At 38.4% G+C, this 24026-nt stretch overlaps 2 protein-coding genes across 3 annotated transcripts; one reads left to right on the forward strand and one right to left on the reverse strand.

The window, feature by feature from the left end:
- The first annotated feature begins 2095 nt into the window (after positions 1 to 2095).
- pkia (cAMP-dependent protein kinase inhibitor alpha) lies at positions 2096 to 7821 on the forward strand. The gene is made up of 3 exons (XM_037757211.1): positions 2096 to 2217; positions 5378 to 5555; positions 6578 to 7821. Exons 2-3 carry the CDS (start codon positions 5405 to 5407, stop codon positions 6652 to 6654), a joined length of 228 nt encoding a protein of 75 aa, XP_037613139.1. The 5' UTR covers positions 2096 to 2217; positions 5378 to 5404; the 3' UTR covers positions 6655 to 7821.
- A 1896-nt stretch (positions 7822 to 9717) lies between these two features.
- On the reverse strand, positions 9718 to 22883 carry bco1 (beta-carotene oxygenase 1). 2 transcript variants are annotated; one of them, XM_037757210.1, is made up of 13 exons: positions 22782 to 22883; positions 20025 to 20072; positions 17041 to 17195; positions 16818 to 16946; positions 16323 to 16452; positions 15794 to 15941; positions 15536 to 15686; positions 14268 to 14494; positions 13850 to 14107; positions 13644 to 13749; positions 13422 to 13516; positions 11380 to 11491; positions 9718 to 10228 (listed from the first exon to the last, which is right to left on the reverse strand). In XM_037757210.1, the coding sequence occupies exons 3-13, from the start codon at positions 17102 to 17104 to the stop codon at positions 10074 to 10076; spliced, it is 1575 nt and encodes a 524-aa protein (XP_037613138.1). In that variant the 5' UTR covers positions 17105 to 17195; positions 20025 to 20072; positions 22782 to 22883; the 3' UTR covers positions 9718 to 10073. The 2 variants fall into 2 exon arrangements, with proteins under 2 accessions (XP_037613138.1, XP_037613137.1); XM_037757209.1 differs by having other exon boundaries at positions 10074 to 10228; positions 20011 to 20072; positions 22782 to 22875.
- Between the last annotated feature and the right edge of the window lie 1143 nt (positions 22884 to 24026).

Raw genomic sequence — 24026 nt, forward strand, 5'->3', positions numbered from 1 at the left:
TGTAGCACCCTCATCCACTTACAGGACTTCTGCATGGGAATAACCTGCAGGATTATTATTTGGTGATTGAAAAGACAGACTACATCATCACAGCAATGTTATAAGGCTATATCACACTGTCTCTAGCTGGATGATGGGATGAATCAGTGATATTATGACAGATAATCATTCTAATGTATTTATTTTATTTATTTTTTATTTATTTGCACATATATAAAACTGCACAAAATCCAGTCAATGAAAAACAAACAAGAAATGTGTCAGGAGAGGTCAAGAAGCCACAGGCTTATACAAAGGACCTCCCATCAAACCCCAAGAATAAAAAAAAATAACTAAAAAAAGGAAGAAGGATCTAAACTAACATAATTTTAAAAATACAACAAAAGTTAAACAACAACAAGAAGTACACAAAATGTGCAGAAAAACCTAACAGTGCAAACAGTGGAAAACAATCCAATACAAATAATGAAATACATACAAAAAAAACAGTACAGAAGAATAGAAAATATATCTTAACATATCAAGTTATTGATAGTGTTGTGACAGCTACACATGCAAAATGTGGTTGTGTCTTATATTGAGCATGTTATATATTACGAGGATTTTCCCCATATTATTCTTTCATTTATGTATCAACCAGATACAGTTCTAACTAATCATTCCTTCTTATTCACTTTGTAGGCTCTTATATCTCTGTGACATTATATAATTCAGTGTCTAACAGACATTGGTTTTCATAGGTTGGTGAATGAGAGTGAACTATCTTGACTTTACTGATCTTTGGCTTCCAATAGCAACTGGATTGTCTGATGACGCTTCATGTGCCAACATGCGAGGATTTCATTGGATGTTACTGGCAACCCTTGTTCTCCTGTTTCCATCATTATTCCCAAATAAGGCATTAAATTAAAACTAGTAATTTGCTATTTTAATATCAGTTAAGGATCGTCCTCCCTAATTTGTAATAATATTTTAATACAGTATAAATATAAATTATATTATAATACTACAAGGGACAAACAATAACTTTAGCTTGCTCCAGTGATTTGATGAATAGAAAGATGAGTGTTAACCTATAACCCCACGCCTCAGATCGAAAAATATGTATGGTTTTCTTAATGAAACAGACAAAAACACATTTTTTTCTACCTGTGGAAGCAGTATTCAACTTAGAAAACTATATGCCTATATGCACTTTTCCCACAATCCAATACAATCTGGTTTACTTTCTATTTCAACCTTGTCTGCTGACAGTCCTCATTTAAAGATGACTGTGATCATAGCTCCCAAACAATGAAACTAGTGTATCCTCTTGTTGCATTTGTTGGCTCAAACACTTGCCAAGGGCACTCGGAAGTTCCCAGTTTGGCATATTGAGCACATGTGTCATCTGAATGGAGTAATTCACAGCCAGATGCTAGGAGACCACAGTAAACACTGTTACCGAATGGCTACGGCCTCTCTGCCTTCATCACAACAAGATCACTGTTCTCACGCTGACTCCCTGCTCTCTGTGGTCTCTCTCTCTCTGTCTCTCCGTCTCTCTCTCTCTCTCTCTCTCTTTCTCTCTCACACACACAAACACAAACAGACTATATACAATAAATACCCTGTTTGTTCATCTGTCATCTGACCTTTTTGACTTTCACTGAAAATTGTTAGGGTAGTGATCCTTCTGGGTTCATCTGAATAGGGACAATCCAAGTTTCTTTTAGATGTATCGTTCACTGTTCAAATCATGGTTGGGGTCATAGACGATGGTGTTAGACAGCGTTAATATGTTATTATGATGGGCTGATTCATAGAGTTTCTCAAGGGCTTGACCTACAATCTTTGAGCGGATTTTCATTTGGTGGACTTTAAAGTAGTAGATAAACTCTTGCATCGTGTAGTATAACAATACTGTAGAACACTCATAATAACAGAAGTAAAAAACACTGGTTTATTTTTAACATGCTATTTAAATGTGCCAACCTTCTCTGAGTCTGTGCCACCCCATCAACAATTTTCTAGACCCGCCCCTGACCCTGACTTTTACATACTGTATTACTTCACAAATAAGGACTTTTATTTTGAAATTGTACCGGAAGTAGTTGTATTCTGTCACTGGCTTGACACTGTTTGGTAAATCCTCTTTGGTGAGTGGAATACTGGAGTGGCATTCAAGCTGATGTGATTGAAACCTGCGAATATTGGGAAGCCCGTGAACCCAAACAGGTACCCTGCTGATAATAATAGCATAATAATTGTGATTATTATAATAAGTGTTGGAATAAACTGTGCATGCGTAATTCCATGCGTAATGTTAATATCCATGCATGCAGGCTGCCTTTACTGGCACCGACCGAGCTCTATGAGAGGCTTTGTCATCGCAGAAAGAAATAAGGATGTTGATTTTTTTTATTTGTATTATTAAAAACAGTTGAGCATGTTGATCTACCTGCAAATTTAATTCATGTATAGGTCTTTACTGTGTCAACATGCACGTTATTTATTAGAGGACCCAATTGTGCACGAATATACTACTAGAATTTAGCCCTTAATAGATTTTGAAAAACATAAATTATAATCCTTTAATAAAGATTTTCAATGGATTATAATGGACAGCTCATACATAATCATGGCAAGGGTATTTATCACATTACCTAACTAATCCTGTCATAATCCTATACAGCCCATATAGGATTTAATATAGGATGCTGTAGAAATAACACAATAAAATGTATATATAATATTGTATTGAGATGTATAATATAATATATTATGTTCTAAATGGTTGTGTAGGAGTTCAGTGTGTGTTTAAAGTGTGAGAGAAAGAGAGTGAGTGAGTGAGTGAGTGTTGGGCATCATTCCCAGTTATGCTCAGGCCACCTAGAATAACACTGGCATAAGTTTGTGGGACTTCCTGCACTCCACTTCAACACTGTCACACTCACACTGCTAATATTCTCTTTGGCATCTAATCACATGCACAGCAGGAGCAGCCAAGTTTTTTTTTTTTTTTCACTTTTTAGTCAGTGACAGAGAGGATACAGGCCTGCTGTATTATTCAGTGATTTGATTTGGAGACATTTGTTTGGAGTATATGTGCTGTATACATATTGTTGTTCAGATCAGCTGAGCTCTGGTTACCACATGGCAGCAAAACAGGACAGCAGGAGCATACCTCTGCCTCAGTTATTAGGGCAGGTCACACTCTCTGTCACACACACACACACACACTGCTGAAAAATGCTGATGTTCTACTCCATGGGTGCAACAGTGTGACTAAATTATGTAAACTGTCAATAAATATTTCAGCATAGGAAATGCAATGCATACCAAGAATGTTCTGTCACTGTTAATCTAATATACATTCACAGGCAGTAATAAATTAACTTATTTATGGTAATAAATAATCAAACAAAATTAGATTTACTTTTGTCTGTATCGTGTTCTATATAAAAGATTTGGACAAGAATTTTGTACCTCATTTGATTGTATGTAAAAAATTTGAGACATGATGTTAGCGCTTTTAAAACTAAAACAATAGTTCACATTATTGTTTCAACATGGGGGGGTGGGAGGGGCATATATTAAGTTGGGGATCTGGGTATCAAACATTTCATTTCCTGCATTCTGGTGGATTTTTATGCACCAATTTATGGTGGAAATGTCTTTATTTATGTAAAGGAAAACAAAACATTCAGAGAAAAAAATAATATTATGAGAATAAAGTCGTAATATTTCAAGAAAAAAAGCTGTAATATTAAAATAACAAAGTTGTAATTTAATGAGAATAAAGTAATAATATTTCAAGAAAAAAGCTGTAATATTACAATAATAAAGATTTAATTTAATGAGAATAAAGTCATAATATTTCTAGAAAAAAAGCAGTAATATTACAATAATAAAGCTGTAATTTAATGACAATAAAGTCATAATATTTCTAGAAAAAAAGCAGTAATATTACAATAATAAAGCTGTAATTTAATGACAATAAAGTCATAATATTTCTAGAAAAAAAGCTGTAATATTACAATAATAGAGCTGTAATTTAAGTGAGAATAAAGTCATAATGTTTCTCGAAAAAAAAGCTGTAATATTACTTTAATAAAGTCATAATTTAGAACAGGTATAAGAATGAGAATAACGGCAATTTATTAAGTTAATTTATGATTATACATTTGCTAATGATTATATCGGATGGCGGTGCGTTGTTGCCTGTTGAAGCATAGCAATTGAAAACAAATATTTTGATTGATTATATATATATATTATATTTATTATTTATTATATTTACAGCCTTGGCTGAATGTTCTTTCTCCAATGCTTCTTTAACACTCAAGATTATCCATTTATTTTCTAAAGGTCTAACTTTAAAGTCTTTATCGTGCAGATCTTGGTACAATATGCAAAAATACATTACCATCACTGACTCAGCTTCACTGTTTGAGATGATACTCTAACTCTCTGCTTTTATACTGGAGAACAGTCATCCTGTGTTTCTTGCTTCCCCACGTTTAGGCTGACTATTGTACATGGATGGCATCTGTTGGGTCTTGCCCGTCTTGACACCATTTTGAGAACGACAGCTGAGTGGGAGCATGCTCAGATGATGACATAGGAGGCCTCCAGAAATAGCCACGGTCAATCACAGCCTGCTCAGCTCTGGAAATAGCCACAGATGGATGTGGGAGCTGAGGTCATTTTTTTGCAAATTTCCCTATTAGTTAAAACCCAAATATTAATAACTATCCTTTGAATGTCCAAGGGGACATCAAGTCTCAGAAAAGCTTGTTTTTCCTTGTACTCTTAACAGTACAAATATCAAAAATTGATCGGTAAAGTTGAAAAACTGATGGATTTTAATTAGTGAAAATGGGACAGGGAAGCCAGAACCTGCTAAGTGCTGGAGGGCAGTCTCAACCCAGGCAGATTAATACAGAGGGTTAGAATGTCGGCAGAGGGGTTTAACCTAAATCTCTGTGGCAACACAGCTCCCATCGTGCTCCGTGCTCATCCTACTCCAAGTGGGATGACATCTGAACACAGTACTGTCCTCCCTTGTGCCATAATTACCCCTTTGAGCGTGTGTTTTTGGTTGCTGTATTGCATCAGTTCAAGAGCACCCTCTTTTTGTGTTTCCATCCCATTGCCCAGTATTCCTTCTACAGAATTTGTCTCCTCTGGTGTCGCTGGTGTCGCCTGTACCCTAGACTGAGATTAAGATAGATTAATCAGGGATTAGGTCATAAAATAAGAGGAGAGAGGGATGTAGTGAATGAGTGTCACTTTCTTCCTCTATTGTGCAGGACGAACTGCACAAATTCTCAACATTTTCCTAAAAAAATGTAGCGCATGTTCATTTGTATGTGTGTGTCCATACCTGTGCAAGGTCCTGCTATGGTGAGGTGTGTCAGCGATGACGGATGTGGAGGCGACCTACGAGGACTTCATCGCCTCTCGACGGACCGGCCGCAGGAACGCCATCCATGATATGCCGGCAGCCCCTGGAGCGGAGGGACCCTCCGACCTGTCACAGAGTCTGGCACAGCTCAGCATCAACAAGTCAGGTGAGGAACATCACTATGGTGATCTGACAAGGGAATAAAGGGCCCGGTATATGTAGTGAGTGACTGATGAGGGAATGAGGTGTAGGAGTAGGAGTAAAGACAGGTGTGGAGATGGATGGGGCAGTCAGGTGATGATGGGGAAAATGATGGGGAAAGGAGGGAAAGTCCGAGGGCATCTAGTGGATGGATGGAAACTGGCAATGAAGGGGCCTTGGGAATAGTGGAAATGTGGCTGAAAGAGGGACAGAGCAGCAATATGTGAGGCTGACATTGTGACACATTATTTCCACAGGATAAACAATTGAATAGGAAAATGTTACAAACATTAAAATGTGTTTCAATTGCATCTATCAAGAGTATGGTGTATTCTTGGACAGTGGAAAGTGCAGAGAAATTTTTGATATTACCACCAGGGGATGCTAAATCCCTAAAGTTTTAATTTTTTGTCTATAGTGGCTTTAAAATGTCTATTTATTGCAAGAACTGGTACTGTATGAATACAAAACATGTTGTCATTCATCACCAAGGGAGAAAAAGTAAAACATGAAAGTCCCCCTCCACTCAAAAAATGTTTTGCTTATTGTTACTTTGATGCCAGACCACATTTTGTGACACCACAACTAGTTTAAAACCTCAGTATGCAAGGGCGTAATGTGGAAAGTTGGAACCTGTCAATGAGAGAACACTCAGAGTTGACTTTTCAGGGAAATAGGAGACATCTTGTGTCCAGCGTTTTAACTTTTGGAATGAATGATGCCTGTAAGTCATAGATTCTGTCCATGATGCTGAATCTCACTGGTCTCACCTGCAAAAGCACGCTATTGTTGTCCTGGATCCTAGTATTTTTACATGTCTTAAAACATGAGCTGTTCTGAGTTTTAACTCCTCACTGGTTCTACCTTGGTGACTTCTGCTCCTGCTGTCTTCATGGTGGCTTCCTCGCTGATTTACTCAACCTCATTCGCATCACTGACTTCACAAGTAGTGACTTATGCATGAAACTGTCCTTCTCTGTCTATCAGGTGATGAGGGAGAAAACAGCGGGAAAAGCCAGGACTCTCCACCTAAAGAAGAGGAGACTCAAGCTGAGGGCAGCTAAACAGAAATTTGTGGATGCTTCTTGTTATCTACTTGAACTGGCCAGTTGCATTTAATGACAAGGCGAAATCCTCTACTGCCTCCGTCCCAGCATCAGGAAGTCATTGCTATGGCAACCACAGCGCAGTTTCCCCTCTGCACTTGGGTGTGTTCCAATTTCCTTAAAAAGCCTCCTTTCCTTGCTGCCTTTTCTTCTTCGTGGCTGCTGATATGAGATTGGATGTGACGCATGGTGAATGCAGCGTGATGTCAACAAAAGCAGCCCTGTTTGACCGTCAGCTATCCTGAGAGGAAAGGAGAGAAGGGAAAAGAGGCCATTCAAGGTTTTTGGGGCAGACTTAAGTGTTTCCACTGATTTAAAATGTTGTCAGTCATCATGTGGCTACATCACTGCAGGGGAACCAAGGACAGCGATTGGACACCTATACTCTCCCTGTGCTCCCTCTATCAGAGCTCACTGTTGACTATTTCTATCTCCCTAAAGGATTTTCTTTTGCATATTTTTTTTATTTATTTACTACGAGCTCTATATATCTATTGAACTTTGGGTTAGCTTGCTGGACGTCACAGTTACACTCCAGTGTTTTTTCAAAGTTAAACTGAACAGGGTGGTATTGGTATTTTGTGTGCAGACACCACTGATTCAGTTTGAAAGAAATGTGGGTAAATTATGCTGCAATCTGTCACTTTTAATATTTCATTAACTGGTCAGACAGGGTCAGTCCAAATCAGGTCAATGCACAGGACATGCAGCATTTATTACTGAGTTTTAGGAACAATATTGATCTGCTCTTTCACTCTGTCAACATGATCAAGGCAAAAGGCTAATCGAAAGAGCAACTGTTTCAGTGTCTGACTCCCTTACTCCTTGCTTTGCTCTTGCACACTGACTCATAACCTTGCAAATATTCACCAGCCCTTTTTTTGCGCCCACTGCCAGGCCTCACAGATGCAGCCAGTATGTGCTTCTCCTAGATTTTGCATCATTATTATCCTCCCTGAATGCAGCGTTTTAGAAAATATATATTCAAAATATTGTGAAGGTCTAATTCGAGATCTTTACATTTACATGAAGGTAACACTTCATTTTACAGGTCCGCAAATTTCATGGTAATTAGGTGGTAATTAGCAAGTAACCTATTTGAAATTTCTTTGGAATTACTGCCAAATTACCCCAATATTTACATCAAAATGTATCAAAAATGACTTTATTATAAACATTATTTAATAATTATATGCTAAAATAGCATATAATGGTTAAAATAGGGCCCTTAGGCTTGAGAAGCAGCTGTGCTTTGCTCCTCATCGGAGGTGGAAAATCAAAACTAAAAGAAAACACTTCTGATCAGGCACAAATCTCACCATTGTGTGACTTATTGTCTACATAAATGTAACCTGGTAGCTAACGTAATGATACAGGGAGTTCTTTTAAGAAATTTCAAATAAGTTATTTGCTAATTATTATCTATTTATCAGCAGACATGGAAATAAAGCACCAATTAACTTTGTATTATTTTCCTGGAAATGTATTAAATAAATGACCAGCTAAATATTGGAATATAATTATTAAATAATGTTTATAATAAAGTAATTTTCGATCAATATTGGGGTAATTTGGCAGTAATTCCAAAGAAATTTCAAATAGGTTACTTGCTAATTATCACCTAATTACCATGAAATTTACGGACCTGTAAAATGAAGTGTTACCAGTTTTTTTTTATAATCTACATACAAAAGTGTCCATATTATAATGTGTCCTGGTGATCCTAGATCAATACACTGCCGTTTAGCACAATCCAAATGTGTATCTGTGTGTGTAAGGATGTGTTTTGAATGTGATGCACTTGAGGACACTAGTGTGTTATTTATAATGTACTGTTTATTGGAGGTGTGTGTTCCTTTGTGTTATGGGGTGTTTGTTAGAATGATTATTGTTGTGATTGGACAGACTATATGTATTTTGTATTTTCCTCCTCAGTCAACCTTTCATTTTAAACCACCGAGAGAAACACCCCTCTCAATACTAATATAATGGTTGCTATACACTGCCTTTTCCTTTTACACCAATCAAATATGTGGACAAGCACACTGAAACTTTCCATCTCGAATTCATATGACATACTGTTGTGTGATTATTTTCTGATGGCATCACTTGTTTGTCTTGAAATTTTGAGACCGAATAAGAAATTTAATGACTTGTTAAAGGAGAATTTTTACATTGTATTTACAGGTCAAGAATAACTTGCACATTGAGTCAGGTATAGTGTGAAAGTACTGCTGCACTGTAGGTGACCTGGAGCACCCATGATCATGATGTATTTTCCATATTGTTCATTTTTTAGTCGTGTCACTGTTGTCAATGACTTATAACGCACTCATATTTGTTTTGTCGCCTTTAGTTTTGACGTGCGATTAAATCTCACCGGTGAAAAATGAAATAGCGTCAAGATGGATTAATGAATGTTGTCCTTTCCATAGATGATACATGGTAAACATGGACATTGTCTCCCTCTAGTGGTCAACCTTAGACCTACTATCCAGCCACAGAAAAGCCTACCACCGGTCAATGTTGTCATTGTGCTTCCCTATACTGGAAATATTTGTTTTAAATGTGTGCTATACTGTGGTTGTTGGCCCAATTGAGGGAATTTGTTCCTTATTGTGGACAAACACAAAAGATAGTGATTAGTAAAATCAGTATTCAATTTTTTTTTTTTTAGTATGTAACAATAGAGTATAAATACCAAAATAGCCCATGAAATAAGGAATAATCCCACATTATTCATATTCAACATTAATTATTATTAGTTATTCTCAGACCGATATTGCTGTTTGTAATGTGTAGAAGTGCGTGTGTGTGTAGAGTAGTGTGGCAGAGGCACTGTCCCGGATTTTCAAAAACCGTAGAATATTTCTTATTTTAGATAGCCAGGTTAGAGGTTAATGATACTAACTAAGCCACTTGCTCAGGGCCTTTTGCTTACAGATGCTCATGTGTCTGGAGTGTTGGTTGGGTTCATTCTCATAATCTTGTGTAACTGAGAAGAATGGCAACATATCTCAGAACTTTACATGTTTCATTTTATTTTTTTAATGAAAAGAATGAGCACAAGTACAATGATCTCAGAGCAGTACAATAAAATAACCTGGACTACATAACAAACAGTGATATATACTGTATATATACTGTATATATATATATATATATATATATATACACACACACACACATGCTTTTAAGCGACATTTTGATCCATGCAAAATCAAGAAATCTCCAATTTGTTTTGATACAATCCCTATAATTTTACTGAGATGAGGCAGGTCATGAATCCACGTACATCCTCATAACACTTTTGTCTAACACACAACACTATTCAGCAGTGTGTTTTTTACAGCACAGTTTTACATGTACACAACTGACTAATTTTCTAGTGGGATAAAATAACCATGCACATCCTTGTGGAGCTCAGCTTTCACGTATGCTCGGGCTACTTCTTTGAATGTTCTGGCGTCGAGAATCAGCATAAAACTAGACTGGCCTGGGTTGGTGTTGATAACTGATGAGAGGACCACACCTGCAAATGCAAAGGAAGAGGCTATTGTTAGAGCACAGAGCAGATTATCAAAAATCTAAGGAATCACATCAAATGACGACTTTACAGTCTCGTCAAAACAGACGTGATCATTGAGGGGTCTTATCTTTATAGGCTGATATTCCTATCCATTTGTACTCCGGCTGACATAGTATCGTATGCACACCACATACACCGATAAGCCATAACATTATGACACCTTCCTAATATTGAATAGGTCCCCGTTTTGCCACCAAAACAGCCCTGACCCGTCAAGTCATGGACTCCACTAGACCTCTGACGGTCTGCTATGGTATCTGGCACCAAGCCGTCAGTAGCAGATCCTTTAAGTCCTGTAAATTGCGAGGTGGGACTTCCGTGGATCGGACCTATTTGTCCAGCATATCCCACGGATGCTCGATTGGATTGAGATCTGGAGAATTTGGAGGCCAAGTCAACACCTCAAACTCGTTGCGATCCAACATGATGTAAAAGAAAACGTGATTCATCAGACCAGGCCACCTTCTTCCATTGCTCCGTGGTCCAGTTCTGATGCTCACATGCCCATTGTAGGCGCTTTTGGCGGTGGACACGGGTCAGCATGGGCACCCCGACTGGTCTGCGGCTCCTCAGCCCCATACGCAACAAACTGCGATGCACTGTGTGTTCTGACACCTTTCTATCAGAACCAGCATTAACTTTTTCAGCAATTTGAGCCACAGTAGCTCTTCTATTGGATCGGACAACACGGGCCAGCCTTCGCTACCCACGTGTATCAATGAGCCTTGGCCTCCCACGACCTTGTCACCGGTTTTTCTTCCTTTTGGTAGGTCCTGACCACTGCAGACCGGGAACATCCCACAAGAGCTGCAGTTTTGGAGATGCCCTGACCCAGTCGTCTAGCCATCACAATTTGTTCCTTGTCAAAGTCGCTCACATTCTTACGCTTGCCCATTTTTTCCTGCTTCCACCACATCAACTTCAAGGACAAAATGTTCACTTGCTGCCTAATAGATCCCACCCACTGCCAGGTGCCATCGTAACGAGATAGTCACTGTTATTCACTTCACCTGTCAGTGGTCATAATGTCATGGCATTATGTGTGTATGTATATACGTCATACATTGTGCATGCACACCACACAGTATTCTCACCGTCATCTTCCGACTCTCCATTTGGTCTGGGGATGAACACGGGCTCTGACGGCCAGCAGTTTTCATCCCTCCAGTAAACCCTTTCCTTGGTTTCTGTGTCAAGCTTCGCAATCTACAGCAAATGAATAAATTGGGAAAAAAATAATGAAGACACTTTTACTCAGCCTGTACAAACAGCTCATAACAAAGCGCTAAAAACGTGTGTATCTGATAACAACTTCAGAAAGGGTGTGATCAGCAATTATTTACAGACACAGTAAAGGGCTGCGTGACTGCTTAATTACAAAAAAATATAACAATGAAAATGTCCGGGAGCTACGTTGAAAGGGAAATCGCACAAATAAAAGCAGATTTTTAATAAGCATGTTAATACTGTTTTGACATATTGAGTTCTTTTTAAAGTTTTTAGTCTGATTCGTTTAAAGACTTGCCAAATATTCATAGAGAGCTTATCTTGTAGACAAGCAATGCACCTGTGCAGAACTTTGCCCCAACTGCGAGCCATATACTTACAAAACAGCTGTAAAGTGATAAAATAGGCCTTCTTAGTACTGTCAGTAGGTACAAGGAACTGGCCCCAACTCTTGTCCTAGTATTAGCTGGGCTGACTATAGCAATAACTGACCAAAGATCATCAGGTGGGCAGGTTTGAACCCAGAAGCGGGAACTACGGTGGCGCTCAGGTAACGTAAAAACGCTCTCTCTAGAGCCAGTGTTTGGTTTGTCCATTCAGTGCTACTGTAGAAACATGGCGGAGCAACATGGAGGACTCCGTGCAGAGGACCCACTCCGTATGTAGTTATGAAGGGCTCATTCAAAGCTAACGAAAACACAATGATTCTTAAGGTGGTTATACATTAATGAAGACATAGTTATGAATATCTTTGCTAATAGATCCCCCGAAATGTTACACACCGTTCCTTTAATTCAATCAGTAAAAGACTGCTACTCTTCAGCATATTTTAGCACGGATATTTGTGTTCCTCATTGTTGCAGTCAAAAGGGAGAAGTATAATAAATAGCCATCTGTTGAGTTCACTCCAGAAAATAGGGCTAAAATGATTGTGTATGTCAGCATGTAGACTACAAAAGAAAGTACAGTCTTACAGCAGAGGTTCTTGGGGCCTCAAAATAAGGCAAAGGTTTCACCTCAGTCACGATCTCCTTTAAACTTTTGTATTTATTAATGAAAAATAGATTTAAACGTGGCATGGATTTAGAGTAAGATGACTGCTTTTGTGTTTGCATATACAATGTTTTTTTTACCCCTGGGTATGCAGGTCAATTGGATCATTCAACTTGACCTGTAAAATGAATGAGCCTTACATATTTCGTAAAAAAAAAAAATATTTCCTCAGTTGGTGTGACAACTATTCATCATCATATCCTTTAAATGTTTCCTTTTGCTCGTCCTGCTTTTCATTCCATATCACAAACACCTTTAAATTTCAAAGAAAAGCAGAAGCTCTCTTCTGTTGCTGGAATTCTGTGCCAAGTGGGAATGAACAAAAATATCTAATTGTCTGAACCAGGATGTTTCCTTTTGTTCCTTCCTCTTTGTAGACACTATACCTCTGGACTGGGGGGTTGCAGTGACACGCAAGGGAAGCTCTTTTCCAAAGAGCTTTGTTACTCAATACTTTGAAGCCTCACTGCGTTTATCGCTTCTTTCCGTTGTTTTAGGTACCTTGACGTACAAGAGTGCCCAGTGGAAAGGACGTGTGGGTATTACAGCCAGAGCCATGAAGTGGTTTGGTCTTTGTTGGAGCGATCGGTAATTCTAAGTGTTTCCTATACCTTCTGTTGCGTCAACTGGTAGTTCTCACTTCTGCAATTTGCTTCCTATCTCTTTAAAAACAATGCTGCCAGGAACAATCTGTTTCCCAACAGTCCTGCATTTAAAACCTCTGTTCTTCAAGAGTCTGCAAGTTTCGGGTCTCTCTTGCCAAATAACACTTATGGGACTGTAGGACATCACAAAGACGGATGTTCCCGCTAGTTCTGTCCGCAGTGACCAAATTAAAAACAACAGGGAATGTTACCTCATTTGCCAATGCGGACTCCTCCACGCAGTTCCCATAGACGAACTGGTGCCTCTTTCCGTTGAGGTCATAGTTCATTCTGGGTAATTCGAAACCTGATGGAAATAAAATCACAGTTTTTGTATTTGTATAAACAAATCAAATACTTTTAAAGACCCAATGTAAGAAATACTACTTGAACAATAATTATTTGATTTGCTTTAAGTGTCTTGATGGTTTTACCTTCACAGAACACCTCTGCCTGGACCAACAGTTTGCCTTCCTTCTCCTTCACAGCACTGGCTGTCGTGTACTTGAGTTTCACCAGGTCCTCTCCAACTGCCACGCCCTGCAAAAACCCAGTCAAAAAGTACAAATTAAGTGTTAAAGGAGCACCTTCTCTAAATTTCAGAGTGAAATCAATTCATTATTTTTTTTTAAAAACCCACCTTGTCTGACTGGACAGGAAGTGCGAATCGTTTGTAGCTTGGTTTCGAGTAGCTGTCATCGTGGAATCCGGGGTTTTCCTTCAGCTTGCTCAGGTAGAACATATTATAAAGGCTGTTATCACTGTAGGCGATTACATCAAAGATAACGTGTCCGTCGTCCTCGAAAGCATTCACGTGATGGTAGACGACCATTGGTCCCGTGTAGTACTTTGTCTCGATCACTTTGCCAGTCTTCCTGTCTATCAGGTGGATCAGTGTCTGTTGAAGAAGTAAACATTTAGAAAGACCGTCACAGTCATGTTAGCCCAGGCTTTCTGTCTTTCCTCCTGATATCTACAGCTGCTTCATACTAAGTTGAGTAGTTTGAATATAAAGAATATCATACAACACAAATAAATAAAACACAGAGACCCCTTACATTTTCCTCAGGGCAGAACTTGAGGCAGCTCGCCCAGTTGACTCCCCTCATGTACGCAGTGGCCATCTTGAGGATGTCCAGTTTGAAAGGCTGCTCGATGAAAATGAAGTAGTTGTCCGTCATGCCGAAGCTGTGGTAGTAGCTGGGTGTGAGCATGGAGCGGCAGGGAATTGTGCAGACGACCTCCACGTTCTTCAGCGCGGGGGCGTTCTTGCCTTTGTCTGAAGCTTTCAAGTAAAGAGCAAAAAAAGTTAAAGAAAAAAAAGGGTAACTTTTTGGTGTTTTTTTAACCCTATTTTCCCATGTTTTTGTGTCTTACTGACAAATAGGGACAACAATTTCTGAAATTGGTCCAGAATTGAGGGATAACGCTGTAGACTGCAAGGGCTGCCATATGGTGCTATTGGGGCAAGTTGGCACCGTCATTTACGTCCACTAAAAGTGCTTGTTTTTACCATAATAGGCTCTTGCAACATTGTAGACACGTCACCTCGCTCAAGGAGAAATCTCATTCTGAAATCTCGCCAGGTGACATGTTGCCGGAAGACAACGGTGGAATAGTGTAATACATCCATGAGTATTTGTTTACCCATGATAACCCATGATAGTATCTATTTGAGCCGGATATTCAGATTTCCCAATGAGACTCCTCCTTAAGCGGGACTTGGACACAATAACAAACCAACCGGATCAAGCGAAAGGTAAGAAAAACATCTTATTTCTCTGTAGGGTCCTTTCCATAATGCTGTCAAACACTTATAATAACAACCTGAGCCTGTCAGTGGCAAAAACAAGCACTTTTAGTGAATGTAACGTTACATTGACGCTGCTCACTTGCCCTCAGAGCTCGTTCAGCGGCTGCTGGTTACAACGTTATCTCTAAATACTGGACCAATTTCAGAAATTGTTGTCCCCATTAGTCACTTAGACACAAAAACATGGGAAAATAGGGTGCAGGTTGAAAAATAACCAATCTATGCTTTAAAATTGTGTCTACACATTATTTTCATTTTAGTTTGTCTGCAAAAAATAGTGTAATAGTGCAGTAATATAGTGTAAAGTGCAGACTGCACTGCATTCAAATCTCCGAAAAAGGAACCAAGGGCAGCAATTTGACCACGGCTGTTCTTCATGTGGCTCTCCTGTCTATCATACATTTGCATAATCTTGTCTTGCACCTTAACTTTCTTCAACAGAGTACAGCTGACAGGAAGAGAAAGCACTAAGGTCTCAGGGGCAAAGTTGAGTGGGTTATGACGTTTGCTTACCTTTCTCTGAAACAGCGGGGACTTTGAACAGTATATATTTGGTCTTGCCCTTATCTGCTATTGTGGTTCCGATGTTGTAGGCATTGCCCTCTTTGTCGTAGTGCGGATGGGACGAAACCAAGTTCACCGGCAGGAACTTCATGTAGTCCACCTGTGTGTGTGTTCAGCAAACTCATGAGCTCTGAAATCAACTCTTCACTTTTGGATGTGTGCAAACAGTGATCATCTGTGGGGTGAGTGATCAGCAGATGACGTTACCTTGTCCTGAGTTTCCAGTGTCACGGGATCAATCTTGCGGATGTAGTTGGTTTCAGAGGTGGCGTAGTAGTCCTTTCCGTATTTGATGAAGTTGCTTGCACCGTTGTCAGTGAAGTCTGGCACTGTGTGGTTGATAAAGGTAATCGCCCTGAAAAGTAAGAAGAAGAAATTTGAAGAAAGAGAGAGGGGGTCATCCAACACAGAATACCTAAGTTGCTCACAGTTGCAGGGATGTCTGGCTCATTTGCATCTCAATGTTAAGTTCACAACATAAAGGGAAACAGCAGGGGGTTTCTCAAAAGACTGATTAGCATCATATTGCAGATTCTTTCGAAAACCTAGTTGATTGCACCTAATGATCCCCACCCACACACACTTTACAAGACTGTAAGTTTTCAAATTAATGTTTGTGCCGTTACATACAAATAAACAGAATTGTGGAAGAACTGGATGGCAAACACATTTTGCAACTATAAATTTGTAAAAAAAAGACTATCATGAAAGGGAATAAATAAAAAAAGTGGCTTACTTGACAATGAAGTTCTTGCTTGGGTCTGGGTAGGCCATTGTCCCCATTTCAGACACAACTATCCTGTTTGCAGCCATGTTAGCATTGTAGGTGTCACTTTTCAAAAATCTGCTTCTGTGGGTCACTTCACCTGTGAGGACAAAAATGTTTATGCATTTATTTTATTTATTTAAAAAGGATTGCTAGCTGATACCAATGGCACCAGCTAGTCATCCAGGGGTCTGAAATCAAGTACATTAATGTATCACATACATACTATACACAACATCATATTTGTATTACACTAATAACATTCACATTTTCCAAACATATATAAATTTCACATCCATACACAATCTTCCACAGCCTCAAGACCCATCATCAGGGAAAAGGAACAAAAGAAAACCTATACATGACCATGTATGCTGTTAGTGTGCTCTCTTTACTGACATGCAATGATTGCAACAAAAAAATATGTTAAAGTCACAGATGTAAAAAAAAAAAAACAAGACCAACCATCTTTAAAGGTGAAGCTGCTCATGATGGCCATCCCATCAAACCAGTGGTCGTAGGTGGTGTCTCCAACAGTGAAGATGCCTGGGCCATTACGCAGCAGCGTGCCTTGCAGCCAGCTGGGTATTGTCCCTAAACAACAACAAGAAAAAAAACAGTCAGCAATGTAATTAAAAAAGTCAGTGCATGTGTTGGTCATTCAATAGTGTAAAAAAAGTGGACTTACCTTTCACTTCTGCCTTGCAGGGCTCCGGGCTCTCCAACGCGTTCTTGGAGAAATCTGTTGCCATGTTTGTGTTGAGAAGAGAGCGCACTGAGTAACACGCTGAGGTGTCTGGATAAATACTGGAGAGCGAGAACCACTCCTTTTAAAGCTCCTGTCTTGGGGGGGAGGGGAGCAAGAGACGTGTTAACTTATCTGTGCAGAGACGTCCTCTGTCCTCTGCTTCATTGAAATGTTGCTGTAAAGATTTCTTTGAAATCTTACAGTTGTGGTTCAGCGAAATGCGCTCAGAAAGAAATTAGCCCACTTTTATCTCATATTCTGGGTCACCATACTGAGTGACAACTTACCTGTTGCTAGATTCTTTTGGTATGTGATTTATTTAAAAAAAAAAAAAAATCTAAATATCTAAAATAATAATAACAAAATAGCCATTTTAATTAGAATATAATAGAATAGAATAGAATAGAATAGAAAGCTTTATTGTCATTGTATTAAATACAACGAGATTCACAGTTGCCACTTCTGGTCAGTGCTTTAAAACAAATACTTGACAAGACGAGGCAGATAAAACATATAACAGGTAAAACACACACAGTTATAAAGTAAATGAAATAGGTAAAGTAGATGTAATAAATAAATATAAATAGAAGTGTTACACTAAAAGTAAAAAAATATAAAAATAGATGTAATGTAAACAGAGGTAATTGCACTTGTAAAATAGGTAGGGTAGATGTAATAAACAAAATGTAAACAAAGTTGCACTTGAGGTGTATATTGCATCAAGGATATATTGCACTTATAAAATGTATTTCACATTCAGTGTATTAATATTGCACATATTTATTTTTAAATTCTAAACAAACACACAAAATAAATAAATAGTCCTCATATAGTATTTATTTATTAAGTTTTATAATTAAATAAATAAAAAAGGTCAATACATTCTTTTGGTATACAATTTATTTGAAAAAAAAAAAATCTAAATATCTCCATTTTAATTCCAAACAAACAAAATAAATAAATAGTCCTCATATAGTATTTATTTATTTATTTAGTTTGTAAATAAATAAATTAATAAGATAATAAATAATATATAGGCATTATATATTTTTATATATTCTTTCTGCAGTTTTGTCAGTCAATATATTCTTTTGGTATGCAATTTATTTAAAAAATATATATCTCCATTTTAATTCCAAACAAAATAAATAAATAGTCCTTATGTAATATTTATATATTTATTTGGTTTATAAATAAATAACTAAATAAGGTAATAAATAATATATAGTCCTTATATATTTGTATATATTCTTTCTGCAGTTTTGGCAGTCAATAGATTCTTTTGGTATACAATTTATTTAAAAAGAAAATCAAAATATCTCCATTTTAATTCCAAACAAACAAACAAAATAAATAAATAGTCCTTATATAGTATTCATTTATGTATTTATTTATTTATTTAAGTTTGTAAATAAATAAATAAATAAGGTAATAAATAATATATAGTCCTTATGTATTTTTTTTATAATCTTTCTGCAGTTTTGGCAGTCAATAGATTCTTTTGGTATGCAATTTATTTAAAAAAAGCTGCTCCATAGACAATGAATGGGAGACCCACAGAATGTTTGTTTTCTTTTTTATACCCAAATGAGCTTTATTCTATTGATGTGTTCTCAGATGTGAAACAGAAAATGTTCCCATATACTCAGAACATTCCTCTGGGTGTTCTCAGGGTCATCTAGTGTATAACATCTCTCCCTATTCATTGTCTATGCAGCAGTTCCACACTTTATACCCAATGACATCACAAGTTTGAGTAAAACTCAAACTTTACTCTAAATTTTGGAAAGTTGTTCATGTTCACTAATATTTTTGGACTGTCTAAGACCATAGGAATAACATGTATGAATTTTGAAAATGGGCGTACTTCCCCTTTAAGTAACTTATTTTATCTGCTTTGGTGACTAAGGTAATATTGTTTTATGGCCTTCATTCACTGGAAACGTGTTGACTTTGGATTTATATCCTTCACTATCACATACAGGTGTTTTTAGTCTGTGACCTTACATTTTTTCTTGGAAGCTGGCTCCCAGACAGATTAAGGAACAGTGAACTCCTATCAGCTACAGGGCTGATGTAACACAGGGGATGATTTGCAGTACATGATGGCAAACCAGTAACTCAAAAAGTAATAATAAATCATTGTACATTAAAGTCCAAATGAACATCATCTCTAAGGGTAAATAGCCTAATATCTTGTCTGTTTGTTTATCCAGAATAAGCAGCTGATGACGTAACCGCAGCTGTCCTGAGATGACCAGAGGCACTCTACAGAGTGGGGAGGATATGGGCTGCTTCTTATCTATATATTACTCATATGCTGCAGTGATGATATTTTTCAAAGGTCGTTCAAATTCCATCAAAACCACTTCCAACTACAGCACTTAGCAGAATTCATACCTCCACCAACTTTACAATACCTGAACAAGTTGTTTCACAACAAGAAATGCTCACATGTTTATGACTGTACCTGAAACGAGATGTGCTCTGAGAAATTATTGTGATTATCTGATTGCAGCATTATCTGTTTGGCTTCTTACAAAAGTGTTTTGGTCCTTTCTCACTCCAAAATCAATCTTTCAAAAAAGTCATGTGCTATTTTTAAAGTTGTGTGAGTTCACTGACAACCTTTTATTGAAAACAAATACAGGTGTGTGCGCACATGTTCGCTCACAGAAGAGATTGTCCACAGGTAGATAAGAGAGCCTTGAAGTCCTTCAAGTTCAGCGTTGGGGAAGCTACTTTGCTTTACAAGCAGTTAGTTCATGCTGGAAGAAGTCGAACTAAAGCAAAGCTACCCCTCGGAAGAAATAACATAACATAATTTAAAGTGTAAACACTTATTTTCCACATGGTCCCTGATGTCATAGAAAAGAGGACGGGCAATCACACATGACACGCAATACGCACATGCAGGCTCTTACACAAAGGTGAAAGGTCAAGTGTGTGTTGGTGGCTGCTGGAGGAAAGCACTGAAAGAAAAAAGGGGAACAGGGGGGTTAAATTAGGCTACAGTAATCTCTATAAACTGATTCACATGTAGAATCTGTAGGCAACGGGGCAAGATTTTGATATCGGAAGCGTTCTGGTTTCCGTTTGTAGTCTGAGTAGTATTGACCAATGAAAAATTGTTTGTAGTTTCAGTAGTTAACTACACAAAAAATGGCAAAAAGATATTTTAACTACTTGAATCTCTTGCAAATATGAATGCACAGTACCAGCAAGCATGCATAATTACATCTAGTTCACTACCCCACAACACCGAACACGTTCAATCCCTGCAGGCAGCAGGCATCTGAACTCAACTGAACTTAACTGAATCTGCTCTTTCAGAAGATTTCTGCACTTTGATCACTCTGCCAGCTGGGCAAAGTCATCAATTTCTCCTCCTTAATGCGAATTTCCAAGAATTTCTATTGCCTCTCAATGGCTCTCAACGTGGCGACAGCTGAACCGGTGTTGAGTTGATTACTGTTTCCCTGTCGAAATGTTCTGAAACAGAAAATGTAGGCCTACCCATATACTCTGCTCTCAGTGTCACCTGTAACATCTCTCCCAATTCATTGTCTATGGAGCAGGTCCAAACTTTATACCCTATGACATGAGTTACTATGAGTTTTAGCACTCTAGTTTATGAATTTGGGAGAGAGTTGTCCATGTTTACTAATATTTTGGAGTCTCTTAGACCATGTGAATATCATGTATGAAGTTCAAGTAGGTTATCTTCTTTTATCTGCTTTGGTGACGTTGTAATATTGCTTTATGGCCTCCAGTCACTGGAAAGCGTGTTGACTTTGGATTTATATCCTTCACTATCACATACAGGTATGTTTAGTCTGTGGCCTTACATTTGTTCTTGGAAGGATGTGTAGTGACTCTCAGACAGATCAAAGAGCAGTGAACTCCTATCAGCTACAGGGCTGATATAACACTGGGGATGCAGTTCATGATGGCAAACCAGTAACTCAAAAAGTAATAATATATCATTGTACATTAAAGTCCAAATGCACATCATCTCCAAGGGTAAATAGCCTAATATCTTATCTGTTTGTTTTTCCAGAATAAGCAGCTGATGACATTACTGCATCTGTCCTGAGATGACCAGAGGCACTCTACAGTGGTGAGGGCATGGTCTGCTTCTTATATGTATAATATAATAACATGTGTTTTCCCCTACCTTATCCTAAACCAACCTTTATCCCTAAACACCGAGGGGGCGCTATCATTTTATCTCAACTCGTCACATGCTGACGCTTTGTCAGACCCCTCGGCGTCACTTTTCGGCCGCAGTAAACACATGCTTAATGTTGTGTATTAAACAAAAACATTTGTTTAGGATTAGGCAACAAAACCACTGAGTTAGATTTAGGCAAAAACCACATGGTTTGGACCAATCAACCTCTTCTCCCACACATCCGGAGTGTGTCTTTTGCACTTAAATCTATGTCACCTCCACAGCACTTTCTCTGAGCATTTACTTTTGCTGTAGATGGATTTACATTGTAGTTAAACCTGCAATAGGCCGAATATTTTTGGCATCATTGGGCAAAAATTCCACAATAACCTTTCAGCATATTGTAATTCAAGTGTTCTGAGAGAAAACTAGACTTCTGCACCTCCTCATGGCTCTGTTTTCAGGCTTTAAAAAACCTAGCCCGTGATGGAAGACTTATGCCAATCACAGGTTATTTCAGAGAGAGAGAGAGCATTCCTATTGGTTGTTCATTCAACAGAGGCAGCTGTCAATCACTCGCAAACTCCAATCAAACGGTCAGGCAGCGCTGATCAAATATGAGAAAGTTTGTTCCGGCTGGTGGGCGGTGCTTGGTATTTCTTAACTGATCTCTACATGGCTACCAGGGCACAAACTTTCTTATTTTACATCTAAACAGTACACTACAAGATGTTTCTGAAAACATTTGAGGCGAGAAATTGGCATTACAGTAACAGAATATTGATTCATATTTGATCAGCGCTGCCAAGTTTGACTGTTTGATCCGAGTTCGCAAGTGACTGACAGCTGCTCAGAGATGGCAGACTCCAGCTTGGCTCTGATTGGTTGTTTTCCTTCCGTCTGTGAAATCTTGCCAACAGGAGCACCGTAGGACACCGGAGGACACAGAGGCACATGATTTTTTTTCAGATTAAGTGTCTCATGCATTACTGTCAGGATATAGTGACCGTTTTATAAAAAAAACTTTTTTAAAATCACATTTGCTCCAATTCTACGAACTGCTGCTTTAATGGAAAGGCTGGTGTGTCACTGGCACTTTGTGCAGCGGAATCTAATGCCGATGGCTGTGACAAAGCGTCAGTATTTGATGCCCTGGGAATGAGAACAGGCTGAGGCCGTATGTCTAGTGGCCGTATGTCAGATATTACCTGCTATGGTCATGAATTATTTAATGGAGATTGTTAAAGTTGCTCTAGTAATGTCAAAATGTCCCCACTCAGGATTATCGCCAAAAACAAGAAAGGCAAAACAACAAAATGTCTTCAAACCTTCCTGGTGACTACCTAGTCAAGGTGCTCAAAACCAAAACTTCAAGCTGGTCAAACAGTGACCCAGTCAAAAGCACAACTAAACAGCAGCAGCAACCACAAATGATCTAACCAAAAAGGATGACAAATACACTCAAACAAAGGCCACTAGATACACACAAAAACGTACACACACTTACCTCATCTCATGGACGTTCTATCCCGGACGAGCCCCCATATGTTACGCCCCAACCTTGGGCAGCCCTATTTGGGCGAACAACACATCTGGGCAGAGCTACTGGAGAGGGAAAAGGGTCAACAGCACAGGGATCACATACAGCCATAACAGAGGTCTCAGGTGAGGCCAGAGAGAATTGAAGTACATGGCAACACTGTCATCTAGTGGCTCATGTGAGACATTACCTGTTATGGTCATGAATAATTTAAGAGTAACAATAGTTCTAGTAATGTCAAAATGTTCTTGTTGATTATATATAATTGAGTATGGCAAAAAATAAAAAACATACACTTAGTACTTACATACGTATGTGTGGCCAGGGAATGCGAACAGCTGGACTGTGAGCCAATTATTGTCTTGACAGGAAAAAACACGTTCACAAACTGTAAGAAAATAAAGTAGCAAACCAGGATTTTTGTGGCGTTTTTTTGTCACGATTGCCCTTCCTTTACCAGCATCGGGCAGAAATTATAGAGTTTAGTCAATAATGTGTCATCCTTTGCCAAGTTCTCTGTCATCCAAAACTTTTGAGGTGTTATTACTTTTCTGGGCATTTTGGAAAATTACTGAATTGTGAAAATACGTAGACAACATCTTTGCCATGTAAAGTAGTAGTTTGATTATTGTCCAATGTCAATGTAATACAAAGCCATCAAGGTGCTATAAATAGTGTTGTTAAGGTGCCATCAAATAGGACTTTAAGAAATTGTTCCCCATGGAGAACTTAAATAACTGCCAGGACAAAGTCAGCCATGAAAGTAAATTTCACTAAATATGTCATTGACATTAAACATTTTCTGTACGCTTCATCAGGGCAAATGGTATCTTGTGAGTAAATTAAAGGGACAGTGTGTAGGATTTGGTGACATCTAGTGGTGTGGTTGCAGATTGCAACCAACTGAGTACCCCTCCACTCATTCCTCCCTTTTCAAGACCGCGGTTACGTGAGCTGCTGAGTGCAAAGCCATGGTAACGCCGCAGGCCTTGCTCAGAGAGCTAGTGTTGGTGACGTTTATTGTGCGAGACAAATGTAGTTAACTGAGCGGTTTCACAAAACTAAATGATACTACGACAAACCACGGCTTTCTTTACTTGCAAAATTATATTTTAAATTGACTTTTGGCTCCGTTGACTACTGTCCATATTTTTTCCAAATAGGGTCCACCGGAAGTGAAGGGACTTCGCCTCTCTATGACACTACTATAGG

Source organism: Sebastes umbrosus, chromosome 21 (assembly GCF_015220745.1).
Source record: "Sebastes umbrosus isolate fSebUmb1 chromosome 21, fSebUmb1.pri, whole genome shotgun sequence".
Classification (NCBI taxonomy): Eukaryota; Metazoa; Chordata; class Actinopteri; order Perciformes; family Sebastidae; genus Sebastes; species Sebastes umbrosus.